Source organism: Apodemus sylvaticus, chromosome 2, assembly GCF_947179515.1.
Source record: "Apodemus sylvaticus chromosome 2, mApoSyl1.1, whole genome shotgun sequence".
NCBI classification, from domain to species: Eukaryota; Metazoa; Chordata; class Mammalia; order Rodentia; family Muridae; genus Apodemus; species Apodemus sylvaticus.
The window spans coordinates 4,775,891-4,791,889 of NC_067473.1; the positions used below are offsets into that span (position 1 = coordinate 4,775,891).

Consider the following 15,999-nt stretch of genomic DNA (forward strand, 5'->3'; position numbering starts at 1 on the left):
CGTGCCAACTGCCCCTTTGCCAGCCATGGTGAGCACGGTTGTGGTTACCTTCTGTACTCAGAATACCCTGCAGAAGGATGACATCATCATCCCCAAATAAAGAGCCAGATGTGGCGGCGGCGGCGTATGCCTGCAATCCCCAGAACTCAAGGATGGAGGCAGCTGGAGCCCACGTGGTCAGATCCAGTCTGAACAGGATAGTGAGTTGAGGCAGCCTGGGTGAGAGGAGACTGTATCTCAAAGACGCAAACGCCAAGAAGAAGAAATAATAATGATACTAGTTGAGGCTTAGGCTCTGATGACGTGGTCAGATACAGTGTGGTGTCGCTGGTGTCCCAGCATATATAGCATCTAAAATCTTCAATCTTCCAAGTCATTTTGTGTATGCTAGTATTGATTGCTGTCCGACTGTCTCTTGGTCATTCCAGGATGAGGCTAGTGACTGGGCACAGTCAGAGGGTTGAGGGTTGGGACTTTGAGAACCATTCCTAGCCTCTGGACCAGAAAAAGTGCCCTAAGGTTGATCCGCAATGGCCTGTGTTTCAATTAGTCATGCATACCAAATCAGCTTTCATTTAAACCATAAAAGATAGGGTCCAGGGAGTCTCTAGATGGCTGAATACATGGGGTCCGTGAAAGCTCAGTGCATCTGCCCACACCGTCCTCATGTCTGTCCCCATGTCTGTCCTGATAAACCTTTAACTGTTGCCTTTAAGAAAATTGATGGATTCCCAAGGAGAGAGTCACAGGAACCTGTAGCCAGTCAGTCAGCCACAGGGTTGGGAGGCAGATTCGCACCTGGGATCCCAGGGATGTGGGGGATCTGAGCCCTACACCCGTGGATCCCACGTCACCCCCAGGCGGAGAAAGTCAGCACTGAACTGAGGATAGGACACAGCAGTGGGTCCTGTAGGCATTGTGCTCGGTGGGCGGGGAATTCCATACACTTGGTCTCAGAATTCTGTGTCCATTGTGGAGATAAGAGAAGTGGAATGGAAAGTGGGGAGGGGGGTAGATGGTAGGGGGTTGGGAGAGGAAAGAAGAGAAGGAGAGGAAAGGAGAAAAGGGACAGTAAGAAAAGCGGCTTCTCCTCTACAGAAGGTCGCAGGGAAGGTAGCTGCAGTTCCCCAATAGGCTCAGTGCCCCTGGGCCTGCTCTCCCTTCTACTCTGTCTCCCGCTCACCTTGAGCCCCTTGAACAGACTGGCCGGTGCCGTCCCAGGCCTGTGAACTGATGAGGTGTCCGCCAGTGTCGTCCCAGGCCTGTGAACCGATGAGGTGTCCACAGCTGGTGCCTTGCTGTGATTGATGGTTCTGTGCATGCCTTTTATACATTATGACTTGAAATAACATCTCCTGACAGAAGTGTCTCTGGCCATTAAGAATAGCGGCATGCCATGACGGAGATAGCCTGTGGATCTGTAACGGGAGCTTCGCTGCTAGCCCCAACAGGGTACATAATTGCGGGCCTACACTGGAATTCTGGGAAATGGTATTGCTTCCGGGATGAGGTACCTTTCCTCAGAGTCTTAACTGCAGAATGCTCGTGGTGTTTTCTGATCATCTTGAGTTCACCTTCTCTGGTTGACAGAATTGATCTCACCCTCTGGTGGTTTGCTGAATTGATCCTTTCATCTTTCTCCCCACCTCAAATCTGCTGAAGTGAGAACTCCTAGAGAAGTAGCCCTGCTCTGTAAAGTTGAAGGTTTGTTCTTGGAGAAAGCAATAACATGAATAAACCTTTGTCAGGTCAGTTCAAGAAGAGAGTGAAACCGCAAAGTGTCAGAAATGAGAGAACCTTCTTAACTGTCAGCAGATTCTCAAAAGTAATGCACAGGGAAGAGAAGTTGGACAGGGCTGGAGTTGGTTAAGAGAGCTTGCAGCTTTTGCAGAGGACCAGAGCTAGGTTCTCAGAAGCCACTTTGTGGCTCACAACCATTTGTAACTTCTCATTAGGGGAATACAAAAACAACACCATTTTCTAGCCTCCACAGGCACTGCACACATGTGGTATACAGACAAACATGTAGGCAAAACTCTTGTATACATAAACATTTTTTTAAAGAAAAGTGGAACCATGATGGTTTTAATGAGAACAGCCCCAATAGGCTCATATATCTAGGTCCCCAAATGGCGGAATTGTTTGGGAAGGATAGGAGGTGTGGCCTTGTTGCAGGAGGTGTGTCACTGGAGTAGACTGAGTTTTCGTCATTTCCAGTTAGGACCCCCCAGTCATGCCTAGCTAGGCTTGTGGGTCAGACGTAAGTTCTCCACACCATGCCTGGCGCCCATGCTCCCTCTAAAGCCATAAGCCCCAGATTAAATGCTTTCTTTTATAGACTGGTTGTGGTGTCTCATCAAAGCAATAGAAGAATAACCAAGACAGGGGCTGCATTGATCAGTTATTACTTGAGTGATTATCACTGGTGTGTATTTTCCTGGTTTGCTTCTTGCCAAATACCACAGGAGAGAAAGTAATTGAGTCATATGAAAATAGGTGGCCTGTATGTGGCTGGGGGTGTAGCTCAGTTGTTAGAGTGATTGCCACGCATGCGCAAACCCACGGCTCTGTTCCCAGCACCACATAAGCTATGAACGGTGGCAGAGACCTGTACTCTCAGCACCTGGGAGGTGGAGGCAGGAGGATCAGAAGTTTAAAATTATCTTATATATCCAGTCTGACCCAGAATACATGAGACACCCTCCCCCCCATCATCCAAAACAACAATGAAGAAAGAAATTACAGAAGCTGGGGAGGTACTTAGTTAGTAAAGTATTTGTCACACAATCATAGAGACCTCAGTTTGGTCCCCAGAGGATACATTTAAAAAAAATAAGAAGCTATAAGCAGGCATGCTGTGCATGCCTTTAACGCCAGCACTTGGGAGGCAGAGGCAGGCTGGTCCCTGCGTCCTTCTGCCACTTGCCCTGTACAAGCAGAGCATGGTCCTCAGCCCTGGGCACAGGAAAGGAAGGATGGGTGCTGTGTGAGGCCCGATTGATTCCTAAGTCGGAGCCAGAGAAGGCAGCAGTTGGAGGAGAGCAGAGAACCGAGCACGCACGTAAGGCACAGGCAGAGCTGTGCAGGCCTAAGAGGTGTGAGCAGTCGGAAGCCTGGTGTGCTCTAGCCAGACACGGGCAAGGATCCCTAAGTATACCAAGAGATACACTGAGGAGTCTATAGCAACACAGAAGGTGTCTCCCATCATCTCAAGAAATGCCGAGAGCTGTGCAGGATTCCCTTTCAAGACCCCTAAGGCAGTAGAGATTGGAGGAAGCTATGCTGTTGCTGGCAGCAACTGCTGGGTGGGCCCTGCTCCTCTTGTCAACCTGTTGCTTAGTGTGACCTGACTGTGGTCCTCACTTGGTTTAGTTCAGCGTCTGCGTTCTGTATCCTGGGAAGGGGGCCGGGGCTGTTGCTGGGTGGTCTCGGTAAACAAGGCACATAGCATCTGAGGAATGGCATCTAAAGTTGTCCTCAGACTTGCATAAGGTTGTGTACACAGGTACAGGAGCACCTGTGTGCATAGGCACACACACATGCACGCACGCACATACATGCAAAACCAAATCCAAAAACTTGGAAGAGAATAAAATGCCAGTGAAATTCAGTCTATTTTCTAAGCCCTGAGACTTTATTAATACCTAGCTTTGTCAATGACCATGTGCCCTGACTTGCTTTCTGTTGCTGTGATAAATATCATGACCAAAAGCAACTTAGGGAGAAAGGATTTCTGTGCCTTACACTTCCACATCACAGTCCATTATCAAGGGAAACAGCGGCAGGAACTGAAGCAGAGGCCATGGAGGAGGGCTGCTGTCTGACTTGCTCAGTTTGCTTGCTTATACGGCTGAGGACCGCCTGTCCAGGGAAGCAACTCTCCCACACCAAATCGTCAATCAAGAAAATGCCCTAAAGCCTTGCCTACAGTAGGTCTGTTTGTTTTGGGGTTTTTGGGGTTTTGGGGGGGGGGATTTGGGTTTTTTTTTGAGACAGGGTTTCTTTGTGTAGCCCCGGCTGTCCTAGAACTCACTCTGTAGACCAGGCTGGCCTCGAACTCAAAGATCCGCCTGCCTCTGCCTCCCAGAGTGCTGGGATTACAGGCATGCACCACCACCGCCCGGCTCTTGCCTACAATCTGATAGGGGCATTTTCTCAGTTGAGTTTTCTATTCTAAGATTACCCAAGCTTAGACAGAATAAAAATATCATGATTCTGTCTAAGCATGTTACAAAAAATTATAAGAAGCACGGGCCATCGCTTCACTGGTCCTCCCTTGCTCTGTGACACACACATACACACACACACCCCAGCACACCTCCACACCCTCAGGATGAGGCCAGCAGGCGGCAGACAGGATCTTGGGGAGAAGATGCATTCCTGGAGTTAGAGGCCGCCTGGAGAGGCAGGTAGTCAGAGAGCTAAAAAAGAGCCGGCCAGGCTGCTGCAGGGCTTCTAGGTTGGCCTCTGCTGGCATTCTGGGCTACGTGCCGCCATGTGTGCGGGCACACACGGCCTCTTCTCACCAGATGCCAGGAGAGCCTGCAAACTGCACCCCAACCTGCAGCAGAAGCCTCTCAGGTTCCACCAAACATCACTCCTCACGTGCCATGGCTGGGAGGAAACTGGGCTTCCCCACAGAAACCTGCTGCTCTGTGTACCCCTTTATTCCTTTTAATTGTGGGGCCCACATGAGGTCCTTTCTTCCCTCGCCCCATACAGCAAGGCCCACAAGGCATATACTTTGATTTTCTAGTCTGCTCTCTGCCTTGAATCTTTGTGTGAGGCTGAATTGAGCCCACCCACACTCAGTCACTGTGCCCTAGTCTCATCTAGAACATCAGAAAGGCTGGTTTCTCACTAATAGCATCATGCTACTCTGGAGAAAGGTATTTGAGTCCCACGCCTCAGTGTCTTCATCTGAGGAGAGGGGTCGTGGCCTTCCTGTCCTTATGGACTTAGGCTCAGCTTGGGGGTTGGGGGTAATGCTGCCGGTGCTGAGATCAGAGTGGCCACAGTGTTGGTTACTGTGTGTCAGGGTTGTTTCTTACATCCTAGTGTTTAGCTGCTCTGTGCTGTTACTCTTGGAAACATCTTCATGCTCCTCCTTGCTGTTTCCAATAATGCATGGCAGCCAGTGTAAATTACTGTGGAAGATACTGCAGGAAACCTTTCTCAGTCTCAACACTTGGAACCAATCGAGCCTCCAGATACCTATCTGCACATTTCCCCACGCCGTTCTTCTTCCCCCTGCCCCTCCCCGCCCAGGACTCCGACCTCACTTCCTGTCACAGTGTGGCCTCCACCCTCTAGACAACCTCTTCTCAGCTCCCTCTTCCTTCTTACAGATAAAAGCCGAGGCTGTCAGGGACATGGGGCTTAGTTAGGGAGCAGTCCTTTGAGGCTCTGCGTGCCCTCCCCAGTGCTGACAGCGATCAATTCCTGGAGGTATCTGTAGCCATGCTGAAAACTGAGTTAACAAACAAAGAACAGACAGCCACAGAAACAGTGACGCCAAGGGGTCCACAGACACAGGGTGTGGCAGCCGTCCCTCTGACTGGCACTTTGTTCAAGGGTGGGACTGGGATAATTTACACCCGTGGCGATGCCCTATGACAGCCTGTCCAGGAAGGGGGACTGGATAGTAACGTGTACCTCCTGGCACTTCTGCCCCTCCTGTGGCCTGTGTCTGAGGAGACCTGGAGGAGCTTACAGAGGGGAGGCCAGGTGTGGCCTTAGACCATCTTTTATTTCCCAGTTTTAGTTGAGATCAACTATCTAACAGTCACTGTGTGCCTGTTCCCAAGAGTGATAGGATGGCCCCCCTTGTAGACTAAGCAAGAGTTTCCAGGTGGGACCCAGATTTGTCCTGGTGGGATTTGGGACAAGGAAGCCGGGACCCAGTCAGGCTTCCTGGAACCACAGCCCACCACGGCTGGCCGCTCCCTGCCTGAGACAATGGTGCCCGATGGTGCTGCCCAGTTGGTAGTTATTATTTTCTCGTCGCTGTGACAGAAGCAAGTTAAAGGAAGAAAGGTTGACTGGGCTCACAGTTTGAGGGGACACAGTCCACCGTGACGTTAGGAGTGAGAAGGAAGGTCATATGTCATCCTGGGTCAGGACCAGGGAGGGCCGAGCCTAGTGCTTGGCTCCCGCTGACCTGTGCAGCCTCAGCGCCCAGCCCATGGACTGCTGCTGCCCACAGGAGCACAGGTGGGTGCTCCCCCACAGGGGGTGGGTGCTCCCTCCTCAGCTAACCTGATCCAGCTAATCCCTGTGGACATGCCCAGATGCTTGTCTCCTGTGACATTCTAGGTCCTATCCATCACAGCGGTGAATTAATCAGTAGGCATTATCGCCAGCACAAGAATGCTGAGCCCACTCCAGAGTCGTGTCTCATTGACCGTCCTGCATTTAAGCTTGATTAACAGTCACTGGGAAGCCCTTCTTCCGTTAGCCCTCACTCTGGTGTCTGCTTGACTAACCCAGTACAGTGACTGTCCTCTTCATCTTCGTATTATTGAGATCAAAAAGACGAGGCAGTGTACATATTTTTGCACTTTCTAAATTAAAGTTTTGTGGAAGTGGGTTTGGGGGAAATATTAATAATTTATGATACAGTGAGGGCCACTGAGACTTGGATTTGTTTAGTAGTCTGTATTCAGAATTTTTAGAATATATAGTGTGCTGGTGAGATGGCTCTGTAGGTAAGAGGGCTTGCTGTCCAAACATGAGGGCCTGAGTTCAAATCCCCAGCACCCACACAGTACCCAGGCCCCAGAGGAGGAGGTGGAGACAGGTAGATCGAGCTGTATTGGTGAGCGTGGGGTTCAGTAAGATACCCCGTGTCAAGTAGTGAGGCAGATGAGCAGAGCCATCAGAGAAAATACCCCACATCCTCCCGTGGCTTCCATTTGCACACTAGTAAACACATGCGCGCGCACGCGCGCGCGCGCACACACACATACACACATACACATGGACGCAGAAATGATGATTAGACAGACAGGCTAAACATTTGAAATTATTTCTGCAATCTTAATTCCATGTTTCCTACCAAAATTAAAAAATAGCTTTGGTATAAGGCATACTTACAACTTATTATGCTTTAGAACACTGACGTGTTTTTAAAAATAGTAATAGGGCTATTTCCATATGGTCGTTATTTCAGTGATGCCCGCCCCCAGATCTCTCTAATAACCTACTTTTCCACTGAGAAGGAAGTACACTCAGTTCTCCTATGTCTAGCTTCCCCATCAGTCCTTGTGGTAGGGTCCGCCTGTGCCATGGTGCTTGTGTGGAGGTCAGGACGAGGTGCAGGAGCCCAGCCTTCCCTCTTGGGTGCTGGAAGCTTTCGCCTGTGTCTGACACAATGGGCAGAGGACCCAGATCTCCACCTGCCCCTGTCACATGTGATCTGTGCGTTTTCAGTGGCCACTGGTAACTTGTGGCCAGCACGTACAAGAACTCGCTGAGGGCGGATGTAAAGAAGAGCGACTTGCTTGCTGAGTGGTTTCCCGTCTGAGGAGGACCCAGGCCTATAAATGCAGTGGACTCGTGAGGGCTCCTGGGCACCTGCCCATAAAGCTCTAATGGACACGTCAGAACAGCAGCAGTTTAGTCATTGCGAGATGCTGCGGGAGGAAGTGCTCTTTGAACTGGTCCTTGAAGGTATGTTAGTGTCCTGAGGCCTCTGTAACCAATCTCTAGTGAACAACAGAAATTTATTCTCCTTCAGTTTTGAAGGCCACGCGTCTAATGTAAGGGCATCAGCAGCCTAGAGGCTGGAGGGGAATGTTTCCCAGGTGCACCCCTCCCTGTCTAGCTCTCCGTCTGTCTGCGCCCCCCTTCTTTTTCTGTCCCTCCACTCCCTCTCTGTGCTTCTGCTGTTTGCTGACAACCCTTGGTGTCCAGCACTGTCTCCAGATTCCTCTCTGGACCTTTTTCGACTCCTCTCTCTTTTACGAGGACATGCTATTGAGTCCAGGATGGTCTGGTCCCAAGCTCCTTGTCTTGTGTAAGGGTCTGACATCTGAAACTCCCTGATTACAAAGCATTTGCATTCAGATGTTAAATTTAAGTGGCCATTCTTCGAGCAGGGTGTCACTGTTCCGCCCACTACTGATAGGATCCAGGAGACCACAGACAAGAGCACCCAGTGTGTGCAGAGACACAGTGTGTGCAGAGACACGGGGACTCCTTGGGAACACCTTCCCAAAGTCAACTTCCTGAAGTCCATGTTTCCTTTGAGGGTATTCTAGTGTGATTCCAGTGCATTTCTGGGGGAGGGGGTGTCACAAACAGATAGGTTCCAGCTAGACTACTGAAACTTGAGTTGAGTCCACTCTGGCTGCATAGGGCTAGATGGGGCAGGACCGCACTTCACTGAGTTCATGTTAGAGCATCCAATGCCGTTTTAGAAATCTCATTTGCATGTGTTCCCGGTTAGTGTTTACGATGGATTTTATTTAAGCTTAGATGTTACTCCTTGCATGCAGCTTATTAACCTTTATTTTACATCGCACTGTAGGGAACCCGCTGCCTTCTGGTCTGCTCTTCGGCAGCTCCCTCGGACAGCAGTACTGGGCTAACACACAGTTCAGAGAGTAGGTGACCTCTCTCCACTTGGGGACCAGGTCCTCAAGGACCAGTCGGAGTGCATCTAGCAGTGATGTGCAAGATGCAGAAGTAACGAGGGGAGAGGACAAGACCTTGAGGCTCAGACCCTGCAGGGCCTAAATCTAGACTTCTTTGTCTCTCTCCTCAGAGTGTTTTGGATGGGGTGGGATCTTTGTTTGGGCTGAGTTGGATTGTTTTTGTTTTTTGCTTTTTCTCTTTAACCACAAATTACCTATTTTTTCCTCTGCTTTCAAATGCAGTTTTGGTTTTAACAACTAAGTAAATGATGGAAGTGGCTCCTGAAGACCAGAAAGTGGGATTAAACTTTGCCTGACTTGGTTGTGGGCTGTGCTCTGTGGTAATGTGTTCTCCATCTGCACCATGGGCATTCAGCGTTTGGTCTCACCTCTTTACCACTTTGCTTAATTCAGTCAGTATTTTTTTTTTTCATTTTAAAAAACATTATAAATCTTCCTCAATGGTCAGTCTACTCATGAGAAGCTTCAGACTAACCCTAGAAGTGAGGCTTGCTACAAAGGCTCTCACAGCCTGAGGCAGAACCTGAGTGTAGTGTGGAATCCTGGGTAAAAGTCTGTGCCGGCAACAGGACGTGACTGAGAGTTAGGACATCTAAGCAGTGTGGGCTTTGGTTAGTAGCTGGTTCATGCTCACTCTGGGTGCATTATGTAACAGTGTACCATACTAATAAAAGATGTCAACAAAGTTCTAACGGTCTCATTGCCGACCAGGGTGACTAGAGGCTGCAGTGGAAGGGCAGTCCTGGGAGGCAGGCAGGCAGGCAGACCCAGCGCCAGCTCAGGGCTCCGTAAGACCAGTCATGAGCTCCATGGCTCGCTCATACAGGTGTATGAACAGAAGGGTGGGCTGTCTGAGTGGCTGAGGCCAGCCTCTGAACAACACAACGTATGACAGATACAACGCGGGAGAAAACAGATACCTGTCCACATTGATGTTGGTACATTCATACATAAACACATGTGAACAATTGTCCCCAAGAGAATTATGCCAAATTACATGGATGAGGCAGGTGGAACCCAATTCCTCACCTACTGAGTGTGGGCTCAGAAAGAGGGATAAGGACCCTGAGGAGGACATCCTCAGCCAGGTGACAAGATTGATGAGTCAGCAATGTCGCCATTGTGTCCTTGATGTGAGATGAGGAAAAACCAAGTCAAGGTCGTCGGAGCCCCAGCTCGTCTCCCTGCCCTCCTTAGGACCGTCAGGGTCGTCGAGCAGAAGCAAGCCCAGGGAGAGGAGCGCAAGCAGGCGTAGTGATTGTGGCTGTCACAGCTGGGCCTCTAAACAAGAAGAAAAGCGTATGGGGAAAAATGCAGAAATCCTAATCCTTCCTGTTTCTGTGGCAAGTGCCATGACCAAATCAGCATGGGGAGGCTTTAAGGGGTTAATTTGCCTTACACTTCTCAACACAATCCATCTTTGAGGAAAGCCAGGAGAGAAACTTAAAACAGGAATCATGGAGGAAACCTGCTTCCTGGTGCACTCACGGGCTCATGCTTATTAGCTAGATTACATAGCCCAGGAGATGGTGCCGCCCATAGTGGACGGAGCCCTCCTGCGTCAGTCAACAATCAAGACAGCCTCTCTCAAACTGTCCTTAGGCCAGTCTGGCTAGGCAGTTCCTAACTGAGGCTTTCCTGTCAGGTGACTCTAGACTGTTTCAGGTGAACTCATGAGGACCCCCAATGAGTGAAAGCTATAATCCTGTGTCACAGTTGGTTTATTATTGTGACGGGTGTGCTGGAGCAGCTGGGTGGTTAATCTCAACTGTCTGCTCCTGGGATTGGGGAGGCACCTAGGAGATCGGTAAAGCAATCCAGGTTTGTCTGAGGTCATTTCCAAAGAGAATTAACTGAGGAGAAAAATTGTACCCTGAACACTGTGGCCCACAGCACGGGCCTGCTGGCAGTTAAAGTGTTGTACGTGGTACAGCATCACAAAGCACAAGACTTCCATGGGCTATAATCTCCAAAACAGAGCCAGAATGCATCCTTGACCCTTTCAGTCATTCCTGTTCAGTACATGAGGCTGGAGAGTCTTGGGAAAATGCCTTGGGAGTCATAAGCTCTGGCTGCCCTTCCAGAGGACCCTGTTCAGTCCCCTGCTCTCACACAAGACCACATACCTATAACTTCAGCTGCAGTGGCTACACCCTCTTCTTCCGCCCAAAGGCACTGCACTTGTACACATGCATATTCACATAATTTAAGTAACTGATGTTGACTGCCTCTGGTTCCTAAGACTTTGGGACAGAGATGTAGGGAGTACGTAAATATTGAGAATGCAGGCTGGGAAACTCTGGAACTTAACAAGCTATTGTGTTAGGTGCTTAGAAGGTGCCAGAATGCCAGTCGGAAAAGTATTCAAGACCTTTCGTGTTACATGTTACCTGTGGCACAGGGATTGCACTCTGCTTTTAACCAAATTTATAATCAAAATTTGAGCAAAACCAGAGCAGAGAGATCTGAGTGACCTTCAGTCTACCCAGAAGAAACATTCTCAAAGGTTGGTTCAAGGAATGTGGTTCAAGCTACTTTGCAGCTGACAGGTACCCAGAGTTGAGTGTGCCTTGAGTCTGGGAAGGGGCTGGGTTTAGACTTTTAAGCAGTTAATTTGAGCCTTTTAGAGGTCACGGATGGAATGTTACAGTTTTAGAAAGGATGTAATTGTGGGCTTTTCTACCTGTGCCCCCAAATTCTCTGAAATAAAGACTCTGAGACTTCTTATACATGAATAAATGTGTAGGCCAGTAGCTTTGGCTCATTTCCGCTGGCTCATAACTCAGTTATCCTGTTTAAACTAGTCTAAGTCATGCCACATGACTGGTTACCTCTCCTTCAGTTTCAGGTGACCATCTTCCTCAGAGTTCCCCCTCCTCTCCTGACTCTGTCCAGGAGTCCTCTCTGTACCAGAACTGCCACCTCCCTATTTCCTGCCTAAGCTAATAGGCCAATAGCATTTTATTGACAGCCGATGATTCTATAATTGCACAAGAGATTCTTTCTCCAGAGGGTGTTTAGGTGTCCAGTTGTCAAGAGGCGGACTTGGGATAACCCATCTTAGCGTAATTTGTGTTTCTTGCATGTGCATGAGGTAGAGGGAAGATGGTGTAACATCTGAGTGTGTGTGTGTGTGTGTGTGTGTGTGTGTGCGTGCGTGCGTGCGTGCGCGCGCGCACTTTCTTCCACCTGTGTGTGGGTTCCAGGCATTAAACTCAGGTCACCGCCGCCGTGGTGTAAACTCCCTGCCTGTCGAGCAGGCCCCGTGGTTACTAATCTTGTCAACCTTACTAGCCATGAAGCACCTAATGTAGCACACCTCTGAGTGTGTCTGTGTGAGCATTTCACAGAGCATTAATCAAGAGGATAGACAGATTCTGGATGTAGAAGCCAGTGGAATAAGGGAAGAAAGAAGGGCCGGCAGAGAGCTGGCTCCGCCCAGCCTGCGGTTAGGAGTGCTGACTGCTCTTCCAGAGGACCCCAATGCTGGCACTAGTGTCCACAAGGGCAGTTCACAACTGTTCGTATCCGACTCTAGGAGATCTGATGCCCTCTTCTGGTTTCTGTGAGCACCTGCACTCATGTGGCATACTCTCATAGACACATACACAGAGACACACACACACACATAAATATGTTTAATCAAGGGGAGCTAAGACAGTTACGGGCATCTACAGTGTGCACAGTTCTTATGAAAAGCCTGTTTTGTATGCGTGGCTCTGGTGGGGATGCTGGCATTCAAATGCATATGAAGCAAGCTCTGCACTCCTGATTTACACTCTAACCCAAAAGGCTTGATTGTAGTTAAATCGGAGTGTCTTGTATTTTGTTGTCGCTAGTGTCTGCTTTGATCTCATTCATCTGAATTCTGATTTAGATGGTAACTTGGGTGCTGGGTAAACTGAAGTAATGTTGCCCTCAGAACAGCTTATGAAGAAGCCAGCGCTATCAGAGATGGCAGAATCGGATCAGAACCTCCCTGGCTTCTATTCTAGCACTTTAGGAGTTGCTGTTCCTCCTGGGCAGGACCCCGTTTCTCTGGTAGATAAATACTTCAAGAAAAGATAGCAGCACAGCGACTTCACTTTCACCCACTTATCTAAGCACTGAGCCGTCACCAGGTCTCAGCCCTCATAAGCAACACCTTGTCCTCGCAGTGTGCTTGACAGTGTGAGGACTGCAGTCACAGTCTGTATTGTTCCCTGTGAAGTGTCACAGCCTCCGCCCCTGGCTCACTGGGAGCTGCAGGGGACAAATGGCAGGGGGGTTGTCTAACCCTGTTCCCCTGCTTCATCGCTGCCCACAGGCGGTTGGTAGTTATGCTTCAGGGCAGAAAAACTACAGGTAACCCCCAGGAGTACGCCCTGGCCCCGACCCCAGAGTGCGGAGATGTTGATGGTCGATCTCGGGCCTGTCCTCCCGCACTCTCTTGCCTCCGGTTACATCAAACTGTAACCTGCTCGTGGGCAGCCTTATTTTGAGTTTTTCCTCGGTTCTCTTTTCTCACTCACCCCTTGGTCTTTTAAGAGTCAGCTTTGGAAAGAACCCACACTAGGCCATTTGCAGTAGGTGTTTGTAAGCTGAACTAATTAATTACTTGAGCAAGAGTCTAAACTGCCCAGGAAGTGAAAGTGGAGTTTGAGTCAGTGTTAACAAGATAGAAAGTGAAAGTTAAGTAAAATAGACCTAGTGCCTTCAGAGGCACTGAGACTTCCTGCCTGTCCACAGGCATTTGGTAGTCAAGTATGTCACACACAGATAGCCTGCGAGGACGGGCTGGGGGGTCCCTTTTCAATTTGTAGGCTTTTCTCCCATCCCCCACCCGCCATCCTGATATGCCAGCTAGGCCTTCCAGAACAATCCTAACTTAGCACGAGTGCTACCCTCTTCCCATCCTGTCGTTAGCCGTGGGTCTTGGGAACACAGTTTGTGGCCACTGAGGTAAGAGCGGTGTATTGTAACCCATGGCCTTTTCTTTTTAGCAGAAGACTCAGAAAGTGGCGTTTATATGCGATTCATGAGGTCACACAAGTGCTATGACATCGTTCCAACCAGTTCAAAGCTTGTTGTCTTCGACACTACGTTGCAAGTGAGTATGCCTGTCTCCTGACAGCTTGTTTTGGGTTGCTGTGAGCATGGTAATTCAGTCCAGCATGGCAACAGGCCTGTCCTGAGCTCCTCCGTAAATCAGGCCGGGGCTGAGGTTTTGTCTACACCCCATGGTAACCTCACTATTGCTGAGTGGATTCTACAACACAGATACTGGATTGTAGTTTAATAAATCAAAGCTAAATCCACAGACTCCTCATCCTCCAGGTAGTAAGGTAAGGTGTGGCACTTGAACCCAGGTGTGTCTGCTTGGGTTGGAGCCTACGTACTAAACTGTGTACTAAACTGCCCCTGCACTGGGGCCTGATTGGCCTTCTTAGTTATTCAGTAAATATATGGTTAATATTTTAAAAAAAATGTTGAGGTGGATAATTCCTTGAAAAGAACTTTATTGTTTTTTTCCACTAGGAAATTTGAACCTGATCATTTTGCTATTAAACTTATATTTATTGGAGCTTATTTTTCTTTATCAATATGGCTTATAATTGCCTGTGAAGGTTCTAAATTACATGTTCAGTGTAACAATCAAGTTCTAGCCAGTGTATAAGATCTATATGCACAAATAAGAATGCACACAGACATTTCACATCACCAGGTAAGACTGCCCTCACTTGTGCTCCAGTAAGTAGACACTAAGCCGAGAGCCTGTGGGCAGATGGCTCATGAAGGGTCTATTTTGGGAAGAGAGGCAGGACCCCAGAGACCAGCAAGGATGTGATTTCAACAATAGCCTGTAGGGGGCAGCTTCACCCTAACCCCAATGGAACCCTAGGCACCCAGAAAAATTCATCCCAGCCTCATGTGTTCTGCGTGCAGAGCTGACCTGGGAAAGCCCCACACCCCCCACACCCCCGGCCCCCGGGCTCTTCCAGCTCTACCCCACTGTCCACCTCCCCGCACGGCCTTTGCTTGTGTGTCACACTTTAGAGGAAGCACCAAGCCCTTGGAGCCCTTCTTTCTGCCTTTTGTCCCTGCACGAGAGACCAACAGGAAGACAGAGGTGGGCTTTTGCTTTTGCTTAATTACATTTCCAACTGTTTGTTTTGTTTTTTTAATTTGTGGAAATACAGTTGATTTTGTAAACAGGCTTTAAGACCTGTGAGCTAGCAGATTCTCACTGAACCAGAGAGCCTTCAGGGAACCCTCAGGTGATCCTCGGGGTGTCCTTAGGGAACCCTCAGGGTCCTGCTAAGCCCCTAAGCCTCCCTGATCCTTTGACATAAGGCAGAAAGCATGAACATGGTTACTATAGGGAAGGTGTATCTTAGAAAGCGATTCCAAGTGTCTCTCCAGCAGTTACTACCAATTTCAGTCAATAACTAGACATTTAATCCTCAAAACAAACCACACCCTCCCCGTGCCTCCCTCCCAGAGTCTTCCTCAGAAGCTGCCACTCTTGACCCTTCACTTTTAAGTAAACAGCCACAAGTACCGACCCACTGTTTATCTAGGTTTTTTGTGTGCCCTGGGGTTGAGTCTCTCTGGAATTAAGAATTTAGCCAGGCTGAGTAACTTGTGAAGAATGCGGTGTTTTCCGGATGCCCAGGGTCAACCATGTCCTGTCACTTGACAGTTAATGAAAGCCACGTGCTCATCCCATCCCAGAATTGCGGATCCTGAGAGTGTGAGCTTGGACGGAGCCGAGCTAGGCACCAGGAGATGGGGCGTGCTGGCAGTGGGCAGAACAGAGGGATCCATATGCTTGACACTCTGGAGACTGACTCCTGGATAGTGCTCCTGGATACACCCGAGAGCCAGGAGAGCAGCAGGCAGGACCTAAGAGGCAGAACAGCCTGAAGGCTTGTACCCAGAGCCTGTGCAGTGATTACCTCAGCAGTGGGCACAGCACAGGATACTGTAATGTGGCCATTAAGAAGAAGGAAAGATGTCAGGGCACAGCTTTAGTTCCAGCACTTGGGAGGCAGAGGCAAGGCAGATCTCTGAGTTTGATCTCTGAGCGTGGGCTACAGAGCAAATTCCAGGATATCCAGGGTTACACAGAGAAACCATGTCTCAAAAGAAAAGGAAGGGCTGGAGAGATGGCTCAGCAGTTAAGAGTTCAAATCCCAGCAACCACATGGTGACTCACAACCATCCATAATGAGACCCGACACCCTCTTCTGGTGTCTGAAGACAGCTACCGATACTTACATATAGTAAATAAATCTTAAAGAAAAAAAGAAGAAGAGGATCATTTTAGAGAGAATGGAATATTGCCTCTCTGAACAAAACT

The 15,999-nt window shown here is 49.1% G+C and overlaps 1 protein-coding gene across 5 annotated transcripts in view; it reads left to right on the top strand.

Moving 5' to 3' along the window:
• The window catches only part of Prkag2 (protein kinase AMP-activated non-catalytic subunit gamma 2), a 235,927-nt gene that overhangs the window by 201,487 nt on the left and 18,441 nt on the right, over positions 1 to 15,999 (top strand). For 2 of the 5 annotated variants that reach the window (XM_052172993.1, XM_052172995.1), the window contains one exon: positions 13,640 to 13,746. In XM_052172993.1, the coding sequence (XP_052028953.1) occupies positions 13,640 to 13,746 (107 nt within the window). Of the gene's footprint in view, positions 1 to 13,378; positions 13,401 to 13,639; positions 13,747 to 15,999 lie in introns of those variants that run through there. The other 3 variants (XM_052172996.1, XM_052172997.1, XM_052172994.1) reach the window with 3 other exon arrangements.